Source organism: Colossoma macropomum, unplaced genomic scaffold (assembly GCF_904425465.1).
Source record: "Colossoma macropomum unplaced genomic scaffold, Colossoma_macropomum, whole genome shotgun sequence".
Lineage (NCBI taxonomy): Eukaryota > Metazoa > Chordata > Actinopteri > Characiformes > Serrasalmidae > Colossoma > Colossoma macropomum.
In genome coordinates this window covers 2,830,217-2,849,950 of record NW_023495761.1, presented here as the reverse complement: position 1 = coordinate 2,849,950, position 19,734 = coordinate 2,830,217, and the positions used below count along the sequence as shown (strand labels likewise).

General features: G+C 36.9%; 1 protein-coding gene across 6 annotated transcripts in view; it reads right to left on the bottom strand.

Moving 5' to 3' along the window:
- sh3pxd2aa (SH3 and PX domains 2Aa) overlaps positions 1–19,734 on the bottom strand; it is a 165,942-nt gene that overhangs the window by 131,934 nt on the left and 14,274 nt on the right. For all 6 annotated transcript variants that reach the window (XM_036563356.1, XM_036563351.1, XM_036563357.1 and 3 more), the window contains exon 2: positions 11,665–11,745. In XM_036563356.1, coding sequence (XP_036419249.1) covers positions 11,665–11,745 — 81 coding nt within the window. The remainder of the gene's footprint in view (positions 1–11,664; positions 11,746–19,734) is intronic.

Genomic DNA, 19,734 nt, shown 5'->3' with positions numbered 1-19,734 from the left:
GGAGGAATAAACTTTCGTAATTTAAAAGAATTAGTCATTTTGTTCCCTGCAAACAAAGAATATGCTGCCTAAAACATATTGTAAAAACATATTCATGGCAAAGTGGCACAAAATAGTAATGCAAAATAGTCCCCAAAGGGAATTTATTTTATTAATTTACCACTAATTCACCATTTACAACATTTGAAACATGGGTGGAGTTCTCCTTTAAGTGGTTAATATATCACTGCTTTGATAACATAGCATCTCTGACATGAGAAGTTTACAGAAAAAGGGAAAAACGATATTAACTCAACATCTGTTCATATAACTTATGAGACTGTATGAAACGATAACACAGTGTAAAGGGCAGCTTAATGAAAAAAACATGCAAAAGTGTGGAGGCCACTGTAGAATAAATATTCTGTAAAAATGGAGAGAATAACAAGAAAGAAAGAATGACAAAGGAACGACTGATAGCAGAAGAAAAAGACTCATGAAATGAGTCACCCCTCCTCTTTTCTGGACATCACGCCACTGTACCACATGTGGGTAAAAATATCACTCTTTATCCACGCATAACAGTCATAATCAGACATTCCACAGGCTAAACGCAAAACATCAGCGTCCAAAATTATGCAGTCTCACAAACCAATTGTTATCAGTCATATGCAGCGCATATAAAAAAGCATGTCAACTATGATGAATAATATGAAGAAATAATATGAATATAAATGAAGAAGCAATTTTCTGGCTTGTGTTAATCATGTATGCTAATTGTAATCATACTGCACTTTGCAAACAAACCCACTAACCATTCACAGAATTCTTTATTGCAAACTATCAACATTTTCACCATCCTGACGTTTCTTGATTAATGTTCTGTTTGGTGTTTTTACAAATCAAAGCATTCTCACGATCGAACAAATGTAAAATGTACGCCAGTCTTGAACTCTGCCACAAATTTAAATAATATCACTACTTTTTTAATATAAAGTACTGTGCCTTAGGCACCTAAACAAATTGGTTAAACCATTTTATAGCATAGAGATGCTCCAAAATGTTGGCCACCTAAATATTTTGGCTGAAACTGGACAAAAAAGGCCTAAAGGTTTGATTAAATAGGATTACAATAAAGTGTCAAAATCTAATACTTAACAAATCATTTGAATGATAATTATAATGAAAAAACTATAATGTTTAATCAAAACAGTAACACAGATAAACAGTAAATAAAAAAAAACGCCTTTCTCTCAGATTTCTGTTTAAGTTTTCAGCCAGGTGTGCCTTAAATTTCAGTTTCAGCTGAGAATTTTCATTTCTGTGCATCACTAACACATGAACATATATAAATCACTACCTATTGTATTAATGCTATTTGTATTTATTCTAATATTTGTGTTTTTTCTGAGCAAATAAACATTAACTGTTCACATAAACAGCTTTGAAAAAAAAACATTTTGCACAGTACTGTACATTACAATAGAACTGACAACCATATTATGCAGCCTTACAATCTTCCTATGTACTACTCCTTATTACATCAAGGGCATGTGAAGAAATCAACACAGGGGTGCCCTCAGGTTAGGCAGACACGCTCACTGTCACCTTGTCTTTGTCTAAAAGTCAATCTAGCACTACAGATGTCATATCGCTGAATTGAAGATTTAAGGAAAAAAAACCCAGAAGCTTCGTCAGCCAGCCACAAAAATGTCAAGTACAAACTTAGAGCTTGTATCAGCAAGACTAAGCCTTGAAGCACAACAGAGAAAAAAACTGAGCAGGTCACTCAGAAAGCCACAAAAATGTCCAGCACTAAAATCCAACAACCGAAGACCTGGTATCAGCAGTACGCATGCTCAAAACGAACCAAAAACCTTATGGAGGATGGCCAAGCAGCTGAACATGTCAACACCCAGCAAGCCACTCTCAATTCAGCAATAAGAAAACCCAAATAAAATATGAACCCAATGGTCAGTCAAACGCATAGCTAGCAGAACCAACCAGATGCTTTCATGGTGGGTCTGAAGGCATGTTGAAGACGGGGAAAAATAATACTAGCCAATACAGTTGTAAGCAAAAGCTTGAACACCCCTGGTCAAATAACACGTTTTGTTGATTTTCTGAGTGAAAATATTAACACATCTTCTACAGAGGGCAAACTTAAATATGGCATTTTTCTGTAAATTATAGTGTGCAATTTCTATTTATTTGAGTTTAACATATTGTAAAAAAAATACAACTATAAAATGTGCCATAACTTTCACACAGGCCACGTTTTTCACAATATGTTAAATTCGGCAAATAAACAGTAACTGTATATTAAAATGTGCAGAAGTCTTCTCTGTTGAGAACTTATTTTCACTTAGACCGGGGCGCCCAGTTTTTTGCATTCAACTGTAATATGTTTCAGCTTTCCCTCTCGCAACCGCCACCTATCAATGAGAGAAAACGCTGATACCAGAAATACGCCATGATACAAAAGGACAATGCGCTATAATTTCCCATTCATGTTGACTTTAATCTGTTGTCAGACTGAGCGCAAATAAAATTTGTCAAAAAGTTAAAGTTTTTGTGAATACGAACCCAGGATTACCTGTTCTTGCCCGACTTTGCTCCCGCCCAGCGAAGAAAATGTGACGCAACAGGTCCAGTGTGATAATAGCTTTAATCCTACATATCTCTAGAGCTTTTAGAGTTATTGTTGTCACTTCGCTATACTTTTTAAACGTAATTATGTAACTATGTAATTAATTAAATGGTGAGTTAAATAATGACATATTTCCATTTGATTTACATTCTGCTTTGATTTTTTTACTGTTACAGTGTCAAAAAATGTTGCTTTCTGCAAAAAAACAACATCCATAAATGTGGTATCAATTGCAAGTTCAGAATCCACACTTTCAACTTTCAACAAGAGTTTTTCAACTTTGCTTGTTTCAATGAGTCATGAGTGAGAAACAATATCAAACATGCATTTGTTATCACAACTAATACAACTGATAATTTAACCGTAGGGCAGTTTATGTTAGATACATTTACACTTCACAGGTGTCACTGTAATGGAGAAACTCTGACAGACGAGTAAATAAAAAAACATTCAGCAGCTTTTCTTTCGCCTCTTTTAGCTGCAATTCATTATCAGCACTAACACCTGCTCAGTACAACATTCCTGTTTCCATAACACACCTTATTTCAATTTCAATAATTAGCACAATTTAAGATTTTCATTCATATTAATAATTAATTTTTGTAAATTCAAGTTTTCAGTAATCTACAGGAAGCAAGTTATATTCTCGATTAAATGTAGATCTATGCACCTAGTTTTGCATAGAAGGTTGGATGAACAGCTCACTAAAGCTGCTCAAAAACCTGCAAACCTCAAGAGATAAGAGCTGACGAGCTAACGCCTACTCAATGATGAGATGCAACATTAGCTTATTCCAATTGGAGGAGGTTGAGGGTAGTAAGGTCAACACCAGTGATGAATATTAAATATTCGTAGTGAAAACTAGGGGTGTAAAAATGCACTGCAATTCATCAATTTGACAGGGCCAATTTAACTGCATCGATTTTGAAACCTTTAATTATTATCATATGCCTAATGTATATGCTTTGATACAGACATCTTTACGTATAGCAATAATTCTAACAATAATAACAACAGTAACAACAACAACACAACAAAAAATTGTATTTTCGGGCAATTTTGAGATGGTTCCTAACACTGAGGCAGCAGTGCAAGCTAATACAGTGATAGTGTGTGAGCTGAAGCTTAATCTTTGTTAAATAAAAGAACATAATAAAAGTACAGTTCAGTAAAAGGTGCAGTTGCAGTATTTAATCTTTAATTTGGCCACAAAAGTGTATGTACAAGGCAACATAGGCTGCTTTTTGCACCGGCAGCGTATCTGCCTGCAGCACAAGTGCATTCAACCAGTGCAGCTCAACAGCTGTGTTAATAGTACAGTCTCACTTGTGCTAGGTACAATAAATGTTTTATTAAATTTCATTTGTTTAAAGGTTCAATTGTGTTCATGTGTGTGATAGGGTTGGGTGGTATCCACTTGTTTCATACCTTGAAACTGTGCCCAAATATTCCTGTGGTATACAGGGGGCATAAAAGAATTGTAAGTGATGTAAAAGCATTCATGTTGCTTCTGTGCCATCTCGTCTTGTATTATTTCAAACCATCTATCAAATAATTGCTAAATGTTAAACAGTGCTGCTAACTAGAGGAGATGTGCTGGTTAGAATTAGCTTAGCTAGCAAGCATGATAACAGCTGTCCTCATCATAGAACATGTTTGATTCTGGTGCACTAAAACACAGAAACAAGTTTAGATGATAATGATGTAAATCTGAGGGAATGAAGTTGGGCAACTGGAGCTGAACTGCACCTGTTCTGTGGTGTTTAGATCTGTAGCTTGATCAGCTAACTTAATGTTAGCTTAGCAGACAGGCTACAGACCCCAACAGTGCCACATACCACAGTATAGGTTTGATTCTGACTAACTGGTGCTCTGCTGACACACAAGTAGATGATAAAAACTAATGTCTAAGAGAGCAAAAGTCAAGTGATGGATGTTGGAGTGACAGAAAGCATGTTCTGTGGTGTTTGGGCCATAATGTTTTGGTAAATGTTTTGACCCAGCACAGTACAGGCTTGGTTCCAGTTAACTGATGCCAAAATGACACCCATTTAGGGATACCTTAGAGTGCAAAGCTCTCTGGCGTCAGAGTGAAAGCCGAAATAAAACGAGTTCTGTGGTGTGTGGAGTTCTTAGGCTTTTCCTGGCTCTCCTCTTTTCTATCAGTGCCATCTAATATTGAGCTCCTCTAAAATATAAATAGGAGGAATGTGTTTATTTGGCCATTCAGACATGAAACAGAAATTTGACGTCATTTGAAATATCGTTATCATTCGTCAATACCATGGTACACTTTATTAAAGAGTGTGAAATAGCAGTTTTAAGGTTGGAATGAAGTGAGTCAATAAATGGACGATTGGTTTTTAAACCAGCAGGTAGAGTTTTTACCGTCACTGGAAGCTGTTACCACCACAACACAAATCGATTTGTCGTGAGGTCAGAGATTACACCCTTACTGAATAGCGAACACTGCCTAAATGTAGTACGATCAAAAGCTTTCAATTGGTCAATCAAGCTAATACTTCTTGACTGCAACTCCATAACTTAGCCACAGCTTTGGGGCTGCTCTACACACTCATTTCCCAAATATACAAAATCCACTGCTTTGGCTTTAGGTTCTATTTTTTTGTAGCTCTGTACATGCTGCTAAAAGCAAGAGAACGTCAGACACATAAATGTTTTACAAGGAAGAGGCTGCAATCCAGCCTGAGCGATGAGCTGGCCAAACAAACCTGAATCATCAAAGAGAACCTCGGAGGGAAAAAACAACACTGTAGCCTGGCAAGCATCCCATGATATATGCCCAGAAAATTCACTGATGCCTCCAAACGCTGCATCTTTTCAACCACCTTGCAGGGCACCGATGGACTCTTTATCTAGATGTTCTTTTCCTAAATGGTTCTCAGCTTAGACGTTTCGTTGTAGGTAAAAACAGGTATAAAACATTCAAATGTTTTGTTAAAGAACCATCCACTGAAAGGTTCTTTTGGGAACCATGTCTTTGAAAAACTGTTTGTGGTCTCTTTAAAGAGCGTCCACATGTGAGCGGACGTTGTACATTTGAGCTAGCACAATGTTCTGAATAAACAGACCAAAGACCTCTGCTCTGTAATTCAAAAATAATATAATCAAAAACCCCAGGCTTTATTCCCAAGCCAGCAGGGGTGCTTTCTGTTTTAAATGGACCAGAGACTAATAGGGAGTGGTCCAGTAGTGTTGAACCAGCTGTCTGGCAAATCTTTCAGCACAGGAGGCCTAAAAGCACAATTAAAAGACTGCGTGGTCTTCAAAATGCTATTTACATAAGTGATCGATTTTGCATAAAGCCTTGATGCAGCTATATCACCTAAACTTGAAATACAGATCATATGCAGAAAGCATGTAATCATGCAATGGGAAAATAGGCTGTTTCTGTTTCTGGTATGTGCTTCTCTTTAGAATATAATGAAACTCCTATTATTAACTGCTAACATAATACATGGAAAGCTGACTGCTAATAGGTTCGAAATAGAGTGTGGTGCATTGTGTTCAGATGTGTTGCCTAATTATGTAAACAGTGAAAATAATGAGCAATTACTTCAATAAACCTAATCACAACTGACTAATTTAATGATGATTAAAATTAACATTTATGGCTTTCTGCGAAGCAAGATAGCAAGAGCACGTATATTTAGAATGCAGTGGTGGAATAAGAATCTCAATCCAATTCAGATTTGGATTATTGACAGTATAACTGGGCCGTACAGCTGACGTGGGTGTGGAACAGGACAGAACTTTGGACTGGCTGGAGGCTTTTGGGAAAGAGTTTGAACACGTAAGAATATTTGCTAACAATAGGCCTCATTCACCAATATCTTCCCAAGTTTTTTATTAAATTTGTTCTTGAGAAAGGTCCTAAAAAAGTTTACGTCAGATTCATGACGTGTTCTTAAACTGCTTGGACTGTTGTTCGCACCTTTGTGCTCTTAACTGTGCGTAGATTCTGTTCTTACCTAAGAACAAATCCCAAATAAGAAAACACTGGTGAATGTCAGAATCTTTGTGGTTTTTAAGAAGAAATTTCATCTTAAGAACGGTTGGTGAACGGTTGGTTGAGGTCCTTTGTTCTTTTCAGTCTCTTTGTTGTTTTTCAATCATTCCATCCTATGCGAGAACTCCAAACACAGCCTTTTTATCATTCCTATAGTTCAGAATATTATTTATATAATACTGTCATAAGAGAATCTTATAACTCAACACTGCATGAATGTCATTGTGAAATAACCAATAATAATGGTTCAAAGTTCCGTTAACAGACATTAATCTATGAAAGTATTTTCCTTCTCTTATAAGGTACTGTTTCACAGCTTTGGGCCAATTTTAAGGCCCAAAGCTGAACATCTTCTAAAAGTGGACCATGTCAATTTTCTAAAAGAGGCCTACAATCCAAATGGAACTACACCCATTTTTAAAAAGCAGACTACAATATGAATCGAACTAAGTCTATTTTCTAAAAGTGGACTACAATGTAAATGAAAGCTAGTCTGTTTCGTAAAAGTGGACTAGAATACAAATAAAAGTAAGTCTGTTTCGTAAAAGTGGACCACGATTGACCGTCTTTAAGAGGACCATATGTGAAAACACTATGGAAAGCCTGCAGGTTGCTGATTGACAACTGTCAACAGTTCAACCAAGCTTCGCCTGCCATCCCCCTTTGGTATGTTTATTATTACAGCTTTTCTGTAGTCGTCACAAGGGCTGTGGAGTTGCAGGGGAGGCTCTTGGCTTGCTCAGTCAGGCCTCTTTAGCTTATCAATGGGGGCTTTGAGATTGGCCCCACTGGCCTGGTTGGAGCATGGCTGCCATGGCTTCCTCCATAACACAGTGGGGTCTTTTGATAGACGCCCATGAGTCTGTGAGCTGGGTTAACATGTACCAGAATGACTGGAAGACTCCAGAGGCCCAGGGCTTTCTAATGGCTCAACACACAGGTATACACATACACTACACATATGTACTTGCACATTTATAAACAGACACATAGAGTACACTGTCCAAAAGAGTAAAGTTACTGTTTTCAATTTGTTTAAAAAAAAACTTGCATAAAATCATTTATATATGCTTTATTTATTTATATAATCATATACTGTGCAACTTTCAAAGTTTCAAAGTAATAGGAAGCTAATAAATAAATGAACAATCTAGCAACATGATGGGTTCAGAATGTGAACAGAGCTGTAGATGAGTCAATGTGCCAGCATCCCAGACCCTGATTAAGCCTAACCCTAGCCTTTCCTATGGTGATTCACAACTGCCAGTGCAGTTGAGTCCAAGCCTAGGCTTAATATATGTCCAGGAAATTGGCCAAAAGAGCATCAAGATGAAGCTATTATAAAATACACATATGGAATGTTTCATTTGTGAAAAGTGGTGATCACGGTAGAAAACACAACAAAAGACGATTTAGAAATAAATACAATCTCTGAATACATAACAACTGTGTATTTATCATTTAATAACTTCATGTTGTTCCCAAAATATTTAAAATATGGAAGAAAACATTTAAAATAACCTTTTGGTGATTACTTTATAATATTTCAATCTGAAGGTCTTTAAATCCATAGTTTGAATCCTGTTTATAGTCCTGGATTGTGTGATCACAGGCAGCTGATTTAAGTGCTGATGTAACTGCTTGGACTCCTGGTGTTCTACCTAACAGTGACAACAAAATCCACAACCAAGGTCATATTACAGAAACATCCTAAATCTGAAATCCTGTCTTATCTGTTTATTCAATATGATAACTTCAGTTAGAACTGAATTTAGAAAAGTTTTACAGGATTTACAAAATAACTTTTGTACCATTAGTCATTCTGTTCCAATTTAAATGTTATTTTCAGGAAACTGTGACAGACAGCATAACAAGTTCACTTGCATTAACTAGCAAAATAGCATTACATTTCCAAATAATGATGAGAACTGAACAAGTGGTGGTTTATTAGGAGAAATAGCACAATGTGCACTGTTTTTATCCCTTTTTTATAATGTTATAATATTTTATAATAAAACATCTATGTGTCTCACCAGAGCTGTGTACATCTTGTCATTTGGATTTAAGACAGGATGTTTCTGGAAACTGGATTCAAAGTATCTCTTATCTAGACTGTTTTATTGAAAAGTAATTTCTTAAATAAAAGAACAACAAATGTTAAAAAGACAAGTGATTCCAAAATTTGTGAACCTTTGAACAGTATTATACAGTCGTATACACCCCCAATTAAATTAAAAATCTTAAATTATCCTGATTAAATTTTTACCTTTTTAAATCTTAAATCTTAATTAAAATCTTGTTGATTTTCTAAGTGAAAAAAAAACACGTCCTCAACAGACATCACACTTAAATATGGCATTTTTCTGCACATTTTAATACACAATTTTTATTTATGTGCTGAGTTTAACACAATGGAAAAACATAAAATACAAAATGTGCCAAAACTTTCCTGCACTTTGGAAATCCTAAACTGCTTAGTTGTGACTGATAATCACGTGTTACCAAACAAACGACAAGCTGTACACAGTTCAGGTGAGACACATTCATCTTTCTTTGTAAAAAAGGGATACAAAAGGAGAGAAACTGCACACTGTGCTGTTTCTCCTAATATACTACCATCTGATCAACTCTCAGACCACATTTTATGTTTTTATCCAATACATCCAATTCAGCAAATTAATAGTAAGTAAGTGTGTTCTCTGTACTGTGTTGACTTATTTTTACTCAGAAAATAATTAATAAATAAATAAATAAATAAACGAACCATCATTTTACCAGGGGCATTCACACATTTGTCTATGACTGTACATGCCTTACAAATGCAAGAGAACAATAGCAAAACCCTCAAATGGTCCGTATTCTTAAAGCACATTTTAGGTTTCCAGACGTGCACATTCACCCCCACCACCCCAACACACAGACCACTATTAAACCTGAGGGACTGGGCTGAACATGTTCACTCCCTTTCAGATGCTTTCCAAAGTAAATGCTAGTCTACAAGGAGTGCCTTAACTTCTTAAACATAGGAGAGCTTTCGTAATGCACAAGAGCATGTACCATGTAAAAGCCGCTCATAAAAGTCAATCTGTAATCCCTGCGCTCCCGTCCGTAATGCATGCCACATTAAATGGTATTAAACTCACATCCTTTCATAGCCGTTATATTAAATAACCTGTCAATCACTGTGGCAGCGAACGAGCAAGTGAGCGAGAGCAAGAGTGAGAAAGAGCGAGAGCACAGTGTATATTAAAAATGCAAACTATCACAAGATTTATCATCTCCAAATCTTACAGCAGAATTTGACAGACAAAATAATTGCATTTAACTGTAGCCGAATATTTGCACTTGCGATTGCGGTTATGGAGTGGGTGTACATATAACAGATAAGATTTCCAAAATTACCCATAAATATACATCTGGCATAATGTATAAAAACACACATTAATTTGTGTTTGAGCTGGCTCCGCAAAGCCCTACTCCCTACAGAGTCCTTTCAGAGGAGTGAGAGTAAGAGGAATGGCAGAGCACTGAGAGAGAGAGAGAGAGAGAGAGAGAGAGGGAGAGAGAGAGAGAGAGAGACCAGAGAGACCAAACCAGTTTGAGAAACAAAAACGAAAACCGTTAACAAACAGTGTTTCTCTGGGAACCAAAACAAAACTAAAAACTTGATCATCCTTAAAGCACCACTATCTAAGATTTTTGTTAAAATTGAAAGAGGTAGCATTACTGGGTCAAGAGAAAAAAGAACACACTAAAATATGGTGTGTGTGCACTGCTGTGAATTGGCCTCTAAAGCCTAAAATAATAATTTTAAAAGTCAGAAACATCGGGTCAGATTTTGCTGAGTTTTTCAGAACATGTCATACGTCTTCGCGTATTAACGTCACACACACAGGCTCAAAAAGAAGGTCCAGCTCGATGTTTAGGTCTCAAAAGCAAAATCAACATTATACTGGTGAAAATTTGATGACAATAGTAGATAATTCACTTACATCCTCAGAAGGCACGTCGGTAGATTGAGTTCTCTTTGAATACTCTTTTAAAGTGCCTGCAATCATCAGATTCATCCACTTGTGGGGGTCCGAACACAACCAATGTTACAAAATGTTCTTCCACACGTTGCATACAGCTACACATTTCCAACAGAGAGGTCTCCAAACCCCCAAATCTTACGTAGTGTAGCTTCAACTATTCTTAGTGATTGGTTATTTTGCTAACTTAAGAATTAACACATTTTATTTTTTCAAGCTAGCTGTCTGCACACTTTAATGCACAATTACTGTTTATTTGCTGAATTTAACATACCGGGAAAAAATTTAACCTAACATATGGCCTGAGTAAAAGTTACGGAACATTTTATAATTTACGTTTGATTCTGTTTTATTATGTTTTATTTCTAATATGTTAAACTGAGCAAATAAATAGAAATTGGGCACTAGTATTTGCAGAAAAAAAGTTTTATATGAATCTTATTTTCACTTAGAAAATCAACGATACATGTAATTTGACTGGGGGTGTTCGAACTTTATGCCATCTTCATGGAGGTAAAAGCACAGACACATGCTTTATATAGAAGGGTGTTGTATTGTTGATTGGGTCCACATGTCTTTGGATCAACAGTATGTCTCGCATGCTATCGCTTAACATGTCATTCTCTAGGCATCGCTACATTAGAGTCTTCAGCCTTTTTGACCACAGCTAATTCAGGGGGTAAATCTAGCTTACTGTAAGAGTTTTCTTTTACCAAGCAACATCTTGTAAATAATTACGTCTATCCGTTAAATTATGAAGTGATTTACTGATTTACACGAGGCACAATTTCATAGGAAACGTCTGTGTGAATATGTTCTTATCAACACAAATACAGATTCAGAATATAACAGCTAATAGTTAGAACTTCTTTCTGCTCAGAGCAAACTGATTCATTTTCTATTTCATTTCTGAGCCCTGGTGCTGGGAAAAAGAGAGAGAGAGAGACATTGAATAGAGAATGTATGATTTTTACCTGAAGGTCAAAGAATTTGCTGTATCTCCTGTAGATGACGTGGGACGTGGAGTCGGAGTAAGTGACATTGATGAGATACACCTGTGAAAGAGAATGCATAACATGTGATTATGGAAGTTTCAATTTGTACTGCACACATCCAACCATGACATGCTCACTGTTAACTCTTAGATGTCTGGATATTATGATAACACTTATTGCCTCACTGCTATACATTTAATGTACATCATTTTTTACATCACATGTGTCAGGCTCCGGTCCAAGCGGGCCAAAACACTGCAGACTTCAGCACAATGTCTCATTAAACACACCTGATTCAGCCCATCAGCTAATTAGCAAGGCCTTCATAAACTGAAATCAGAGCCTTAGAGGGTAAACGCTAATCCCACAGCACTTTGGCCTGGATGGTCCCCAGTTTGACATGCCTGGCTTACATCATACAACACACATCATTATTTAAATGTTTCTGCAAAACTACATAATTAATTACATAGTTTGAATGTAATAGAACGAATTACTATTATTTTTTATTTACTATCTACATAGCTGGGTTTCAGGTTCCATTTCTGGCTTTTCCCCCCATTTGTTTCAATGTAAAAAAGGCAAAAATGTAGAGGATGCTTTTCTTTTTATAAAACAAGACTGTACACACAACGACAACAACTGTTCACCAACTAGGGATGCACAATGATATCAGATAGGGGTGATATGACAGAATATTATCACAATACTTTAAGGCATTTTCACAATACATGATATGCGTCACAATATTGTTCTTCTGAGTTTTGAGTTGAAACAGACAAAATTGAATCTTTAGTGGCTCAAATAAAAAATACTACAATAAACCTATAACAACATTTTATGAATTTTTATGAATGTTTATTCAATGTTTCACAAACTGTGATGTACTAAATCCAATTAACCAGAACTAATTATACTCCCTTTTTAACGAAGCACGCAGTTGGTCAGTGTTCTTTAAGTACTGACGATATCCATAAGCCCAGATTAGCATATTATGACAATTTATTGCGACAACGCTAAAAGATCATCATATTGGCCACCCCTAATATTATAATCACATTAGTATTGACAGATAATCAATTAAAAACATTATCAGCATTATCATGTTTAGATTTGACTGATGTCAAACAGATATTTAATGATCTATTTATCGAACTCCAAAAGAGCCGAATGTTTAGGCGATGCTAGGCGACTGTGCTAAATTACACATTTTACAGCATTTGTAACCCTATGGAAATAAATGTTCTATTTGCTTGTATTGCTAATCCAGATGAATGTGCTCCCACTTTCTACATTTAACAAATGCATAATGCATATAAATGTACTGAATGTACACATATGTATAAAACATATACTTTCTTCTACACGTTATTAAAGCATCATCAAACCACGTTGGCTGCACTTTCTTAATAAGCACAACACTGGGGGAATGAGTTTCCCATAAAGTTTCGAAAACAGGAAGAGCCTCCTACAGCCATCCTCTTGTCTGCTTTAGTCCCCCAAGGACCTCGATCCACACAATCACTTGTATTACTAACTTTATGAAGGTTTTGTGATTGCACTACAAACTATGAACTATATATTTTTCTTTTTTTTTCAAATGAAAGCTCAAAACAGGCAAAGTAAAAATGGAAACTAGCTGAATGTTGCCACAACAGCAGAGGTCATGTTTCACTAGTACGTTTACAATCTGAAGCTAGATTAACACAAAGTACACACATACAGAATGTCAAACATGTGTACCCTTCAGACCATCTTTAGTAGTCCAGGTTGAAGCCCAGCTGCAATGTAAGTTGCTATGAAGTTGTTCAAACGGATGGAGCTTTTAGACAAATCAATAAACAGAAAACTAACAAAAGCAACAGCAAAGTGGAGATCTAGATGGATACCAGGGGGCTACAGTCATGGAGCAGTTGAACCACTGAGTGCATATATGATATACATGATACATACACTCATTGGTTGGAACGTGCAGCCACTGTTGCTCTCACTGGACGCTGGAGGTTAAAACCATGTTCGTGTTAATGGAAACCATGTCATTTTCTTGGTCAGGTTCATGTGAATTCTGCGTTCACATGTTGAAAATAATATTTTTGAATTACTAAAAGTAATGAAGCTCATTAAAATGGAAAAAAATCTTGCTTCAAATTAGAACAAATAAGACAAAAGCCTTATTTTATCCCTCAAAGTACCTGTATGCAATAATATGTCTCATGCATTTTGAAGGCATGTATGCAGCTATCTAGATATAATAGGATTTTTCTGAGCCTTACCCTCACCTTAACCTCAGTCACTAAAAGAAACATATTTGCTTTTCAGTGAAACATGCAGCTTTGCTAAGAAGTCATTTGTTAGTCCTGATATTGTATGTCTACAAGGTCAAGATATAGTTCGTACTGTAAATGTAGAAAAACAAACCCTCTACACACAAAAACACATTAGACGCTGAAGTAGTCTCTGGTGGTCAGTTCAGGGCAGGCCTTTCCCAAAGACTCTCCAACTAGAAGGACTAGTGCCAACAACACATTGTTCTGTTGTGCTGAATGAGCCTCAGAGCCACAGCACATTACAATCAACAACAACCATGACATCATCCACTGCTGACTGTGGAAGATGGCTGAAGCAGCAGAGCAAAACAGCAGAGGCGTTCAAACTCCTAGAAGTTTCCCTCTGGAGGGTTTAATTAAGTGCTGCCTATTCACCCCACTTCACTCGCCATGTAATTGAGGAGGAGGGGAGGGGTGCTTTCTTTTGATCTTATAATTACAGGGGCAATTCAGCACCTCTCCTTTATTTAAGACTGTTTAGTAACAACATTGATATTCATTAATTTGAACCAAGAAAGAGGGACGGGCCATATTTGAATGATATCCTGATATTTTTAATTATATAATATACCTTTTTTTTACGTTTCCAGTCAGAACAGCCATTAAGTGCAAATTATTCCTTTTTTAGCATTGGGGAAAACAGCAGAAAACATACATTTAACAGAAAATTACAAAGAAGCCAAAACATCTAAGTATAATGAACTATATTTTCAGTATTAAGTGTGTTGGGCCTTTGTCTTTATTACAGCTTCCATTCTTTTCAGGAGACTTGCTTTCAGTTTTTTAAAGAAATCTGTAGGGATATTTTTCCACACCTCCAAAGTTCAGTCTTAGAAGTTGGTTGCATTTTCTGCTTTGGGATCCAAATAATCCCAAACATATTCAATTATGTTGAGGTCTGGACTGGTGTGGTCAGTCCATTGTTCTGAGAACAACAGCAGCTTATGTTTTTCTTTTTTTTTTTGTCTATTTTCTTTTCTCAGTACATCTTCTTACAGCTACACATCCTTCCAGACTCACAGTGTTGAGTTGTCTTCTCACAGTGGAAGGATGGACAGAAACACCTGTGGATTTTTCAGATCTGAAGTACGAGTGGAGCTTAACAACTTTTAAATACTTGATTGAACTCCAGTTTTGAAAACTATTGTTTTTCACTTCTTTTCCTTTGTCTTTCTTGTTATCCAAGTGGAGCATCTTTTATCTAATGTCCTCAGATATATCTCCAGAAAAATGATTACCTTGTACTTCATGACTGTTTTGACTGGAAATTAAGTAAATGAAAGGTGGTCTCAGAAAATCACTGTAAAAAGCCAAGAGCCATTCACATGTGTTTTTTTAAGAGTGCAGGCAACAATTTCATCTTTATATTTTAAGCATTTACACATACACCGATCAGGCATAACATTTTTGGGTGGTGGATCATTCTCAGCACTGCAGTAACACTGACGTGGTGGTGGTGTGTTAGTGTGTGTTGTGCTGGTCTGAGTAGATCAGACACAGCAGTGCTGCTGGAGTTTTTAAACACCTCAGTGTCACTGCTGGACTGAGAATAGTCCACCAACCAAAAATATCAAAACAACAGCATCCTGTGGGCAGCGTCCAGTGACCACTGATGAAGGACTAGAGGATGACCAACACAAACTGTGCAGCAGCAGATGAGCTATCATCTTTGACTTTACATCTACAAGGTGGACTGACAAGGTAGGAGTGTCTAATAGAGTGGACAGTGAGTGGACACAGTGTTTAAAAACTCCAGCAGCACTGCTGTGTCTGATCCACTCGTACCAGCACAACACACATGAACACACCACCACCATGTCAGTGTTACTGCAGTGCTGAGAATGATCCACTATCTAAATAGTACCTGCTCTGTGAGGGTCCATGGGGGTCCTGACCTCTGAAGAACGGGGTAAAAGGAGGCTAACAAAGTTATGCAGAGAAACAGATGGACTACAGTCTGTAACTGCAGAACTACAAAGTGCACCTATATAGTAAGTGGAGCTGATAAAATGGACAATGAGCGTAGAAACAAGGAGGCGGTCATAATGTTATGCCTGATCGGTGTATATCTTTATGAAAAATTTATATTTAATCAAGTGCGTCCAAACCTTTGATTGGTACAATGTATTTTAGTGATAAACGTAGAGTCAGTAGAGACAAAGTACAAAAACAGTTTGTTTTAATGTCACAAGCTGACATGTTTCTCTAGAACATTTCTTCATGTACTAAACCAGAACTTTCCCAACCTCTGCATTTATTGCTGAGTTACACTGGAGTTACAACCTATACATTTTTCTCTTGCCATATGCTTAATCTTTGCAAGCTAATATTTGGCCTACTGTGATGTTCAAATGTGAAACAATCATATCATAAAACTTGAAACACTGCAGCTGGACTGATGCTGAAGACACTTTCTGGCTCAGGTTCCATTCGTTTACTTTCTAAAAAGGCTGACCTACATTTCTTTGCCAGACAACGAAAAAATTTAATTAGCCTATCTACACAGTAAGAAGCCAAAACGCACGCTGACACTGTTTTCTTTCTTATTGCTATAACATATTTCATTCACATGCATTGTACTTACCACTGTTCTCAATCTTAATGTCTACAATTACAGGTCTGCACAGTATATGCACATTTGTAAATCCTTATCAAAATACCAAAAAAATATCCAATATTCTGTGTGTTTTGATAAAATAACCGCAGCCACATGATCCAACAAATGCACACAATTTTGCTTAAACTTTAAACATACAACAACAAGAGTTTTTAATATATTACAAGGCTTATAATGATTGTGCTATGCAGCAAGATCATTACAATATTATAATAAGGACTTTAATATTATTATCATATCATATTGTCCATATTGTGCAGCCCAAGTTTGACCCTAAGACATATGTAACCATCAATTGTTGGTATTCTAATAAACATAACAGTCCTTCAATAGATTATAGCAAACCTCATACTGACAGGACTCCGGGAAAGCAAGCAGAGGCAGAGATAATACAAAAAGCCATTCACATTGGCACCAACTTATGAAAAGCAAAACTGAAAAAAGTATTGTCATATTCCACTCAAATCTGGGACAGTTGACTGCACTACATATAGCACCTGTGGCAAGCAGTAAAATGAGCCAAGCAAACAGCATATTACACAATTTCTTTCCACTGAAGAAAGTTATTAAACCTCAGCTCTACTGTAAACACTAAATATCAGGATATATGGTGTATCATGGAAATCTTTTGGACTATCATGATATTTCTGCCATATCGTCCACCACTAGTATCTGTTCACTATAATGTAATACAAGCGAATGATAAAAATCTGTGCTTTATCAGTGTGTAACTAAAATAAACACAATTATTAAAATACAGTTGTGTTTCATTGTGCCATGATGTCAAAGTGTTAGCATCTTCACAATCAACTAAAATCAGCCTTACAGAAAAGTCTATCAATATCTTTTCAACATATTAACTATATTTACATGTACATAACAGCCCCACTAAGTTCTCAGTCAGTCTAAGACAAAAGCTGTATAAAAGTCTTGTCCATTTAGTCCTACTTACATGCACGCAACGTTATTCACACACCAGTTTCTCACTGTTTAAAAAAATCAGTATTGCCCTTTTATTTTTCATTTAAAAGTTGAAAAATGTTGATTTCTGACTAAATGTTTAGCATGTCATCTTTTCCTCTCTGCAAAAGTTCTCAGCCCCTTCTTTTGTTACACATATTTGTTTTGGTATCTAAAAGCTGTCACCACACGTGTAGTACTACAAAATGTCACAAAAGCTCCATGTGTGAATCAGTGGAGTGATCTAAGCATTTTCTACATTGAGCAGTCAGGCCAATATCAACCTGGACTAGGTTTTAATCAAGCTAAGATTAGACCAACTAATGACAATTGATTTATGCTGGTTTACATGATCATGGCTCAGTTAAAATAGCAGTCTTGGTCAGATTAATATAGAACCAGTGGTGTACATGTGAACGTAATTGGCACAGCATCAATATTTTGAGCATAACCAAGTAGTCTACAGCCAAAAATACACAAAAACCACACCGTCCTCTCCCTTCTAACTGTTCATCTCAGTGACGGCTCTTCCAGCCACATACAATACGTTTGATCAAAATATGAAATATGAGCCCTGTCCAGACTGACCCCAGATCAGCGAGCTGTGCCCAGCATCGCCCAGCATGTAAAGTAGGCGTCCTGGTGACAGATTGTCAGACTGAGCCTGCAACCGACGGTCTCCAGTGAATTAGCCAACATGATGTACAAAGTGTAGGAAAACAAAGGAGAGCAGGAACAAAGACAATGTGGGTGTATGTGTGTGAGGACACGAGTAAGTGTGAGAGAGGAATGGTGATGTGACGTATGAGTGTAAGAGTAGTTGTTTCTTCTGTAAAGACACCAGCAGCTTTCTGTAGTAATGCCAGCCTGCTAAAAGCCCCATTGCTGCCATTATTCTCTATGGCCTTCTACACAAAGAGGCAATGGCTACTGTATTATCTTCAAGGCTTTTCATACCCAACACCAAAAACAACACATTTAAACATCTCTGATCCTCAGGCCAATGTCAAAAGAGCTCTGTTTGCCTCACTGAGAAACAGCTACACCAAAACTTTATTAAGGCCTGGAATTATGAACCAAATGCAAATATAGCTGAACAACTCAAACCAAACCCAACCCAATCTGACTCATAGCGCCAAGGTTTGAATCAAAATCTGACCCAAGCCTAAAATAATTCTGTCCAAACCTTACCCGAACTCTACATTCCCAACAATAGTGCCTGCTAAAAATACTTCTACCATTATAATGCCCTTGTAATGGCCTTTAGTAGCTGCCAGTAAAACTAGATGCCAATTACAACTTTACTAATCAATAACTAGAATGAATTATGCATTTTAAACATTTCAGTGCTTTTATTTGTGTATTACACGCCATAATCTTGTGCACAACCCTTACCCGAGCATTGGGCCTGTAAGGAATGCGCTTATAAATGAACTCTGCAATCAAATAGTAAATTAACTGAGATCAATTCAATTAACTTTACATAGGCTAATGTGATGTTCTCATGTTGGGCTTACAGATTTTAGTGGACCTCTCTGCCAACAAGTCAAGTGACTCCAGAGTGCTGGAGTCCAAATCATGTAAGGTAATATAAGTTGTAAGGAAGAATATAGTAGGGTGAAAGTATAACAAAAGCCACTGAAGGCAGCAGTCAGGCTCTGAAAAACCTTAACATGAAATCTGAATGCAACAGAGCCCAACAAACATTTGAGAAATGGTGGCCAATCCTGAACAAACCCAGTGAGAATGTTCTGGTCCTAGCAGGACAAATACAATACAAGATTTAATTTACACATGGAAGATATAGTTAGGTGGCAATGCCTGTAAGGTGTGGAAAACAGCACAGTTGGAATCACCTGGTACAGATAACAGAGACGTCATGAGGGAGGAGTCTGCTAGATGCTAGAGATTTCTGAGTGAGTGTTGTGTCCTGTGCATTACGGTCCCCACTCTGTAAATGTAATGGTGGGAAAAGACCTTCACAGAACTGAGTTCATCCAACATACTGATCATACCGGTGTGTGTAGTGCAGCTATTCAAACAGATACCAGCTTATCACACAGTCACTCACAGCAGGAGAAATACTGACTACAAAACAGAGAGAGAGAGAGAGAGAGAGAGAGAGAGAGAGAGAGAGAGAGAGGG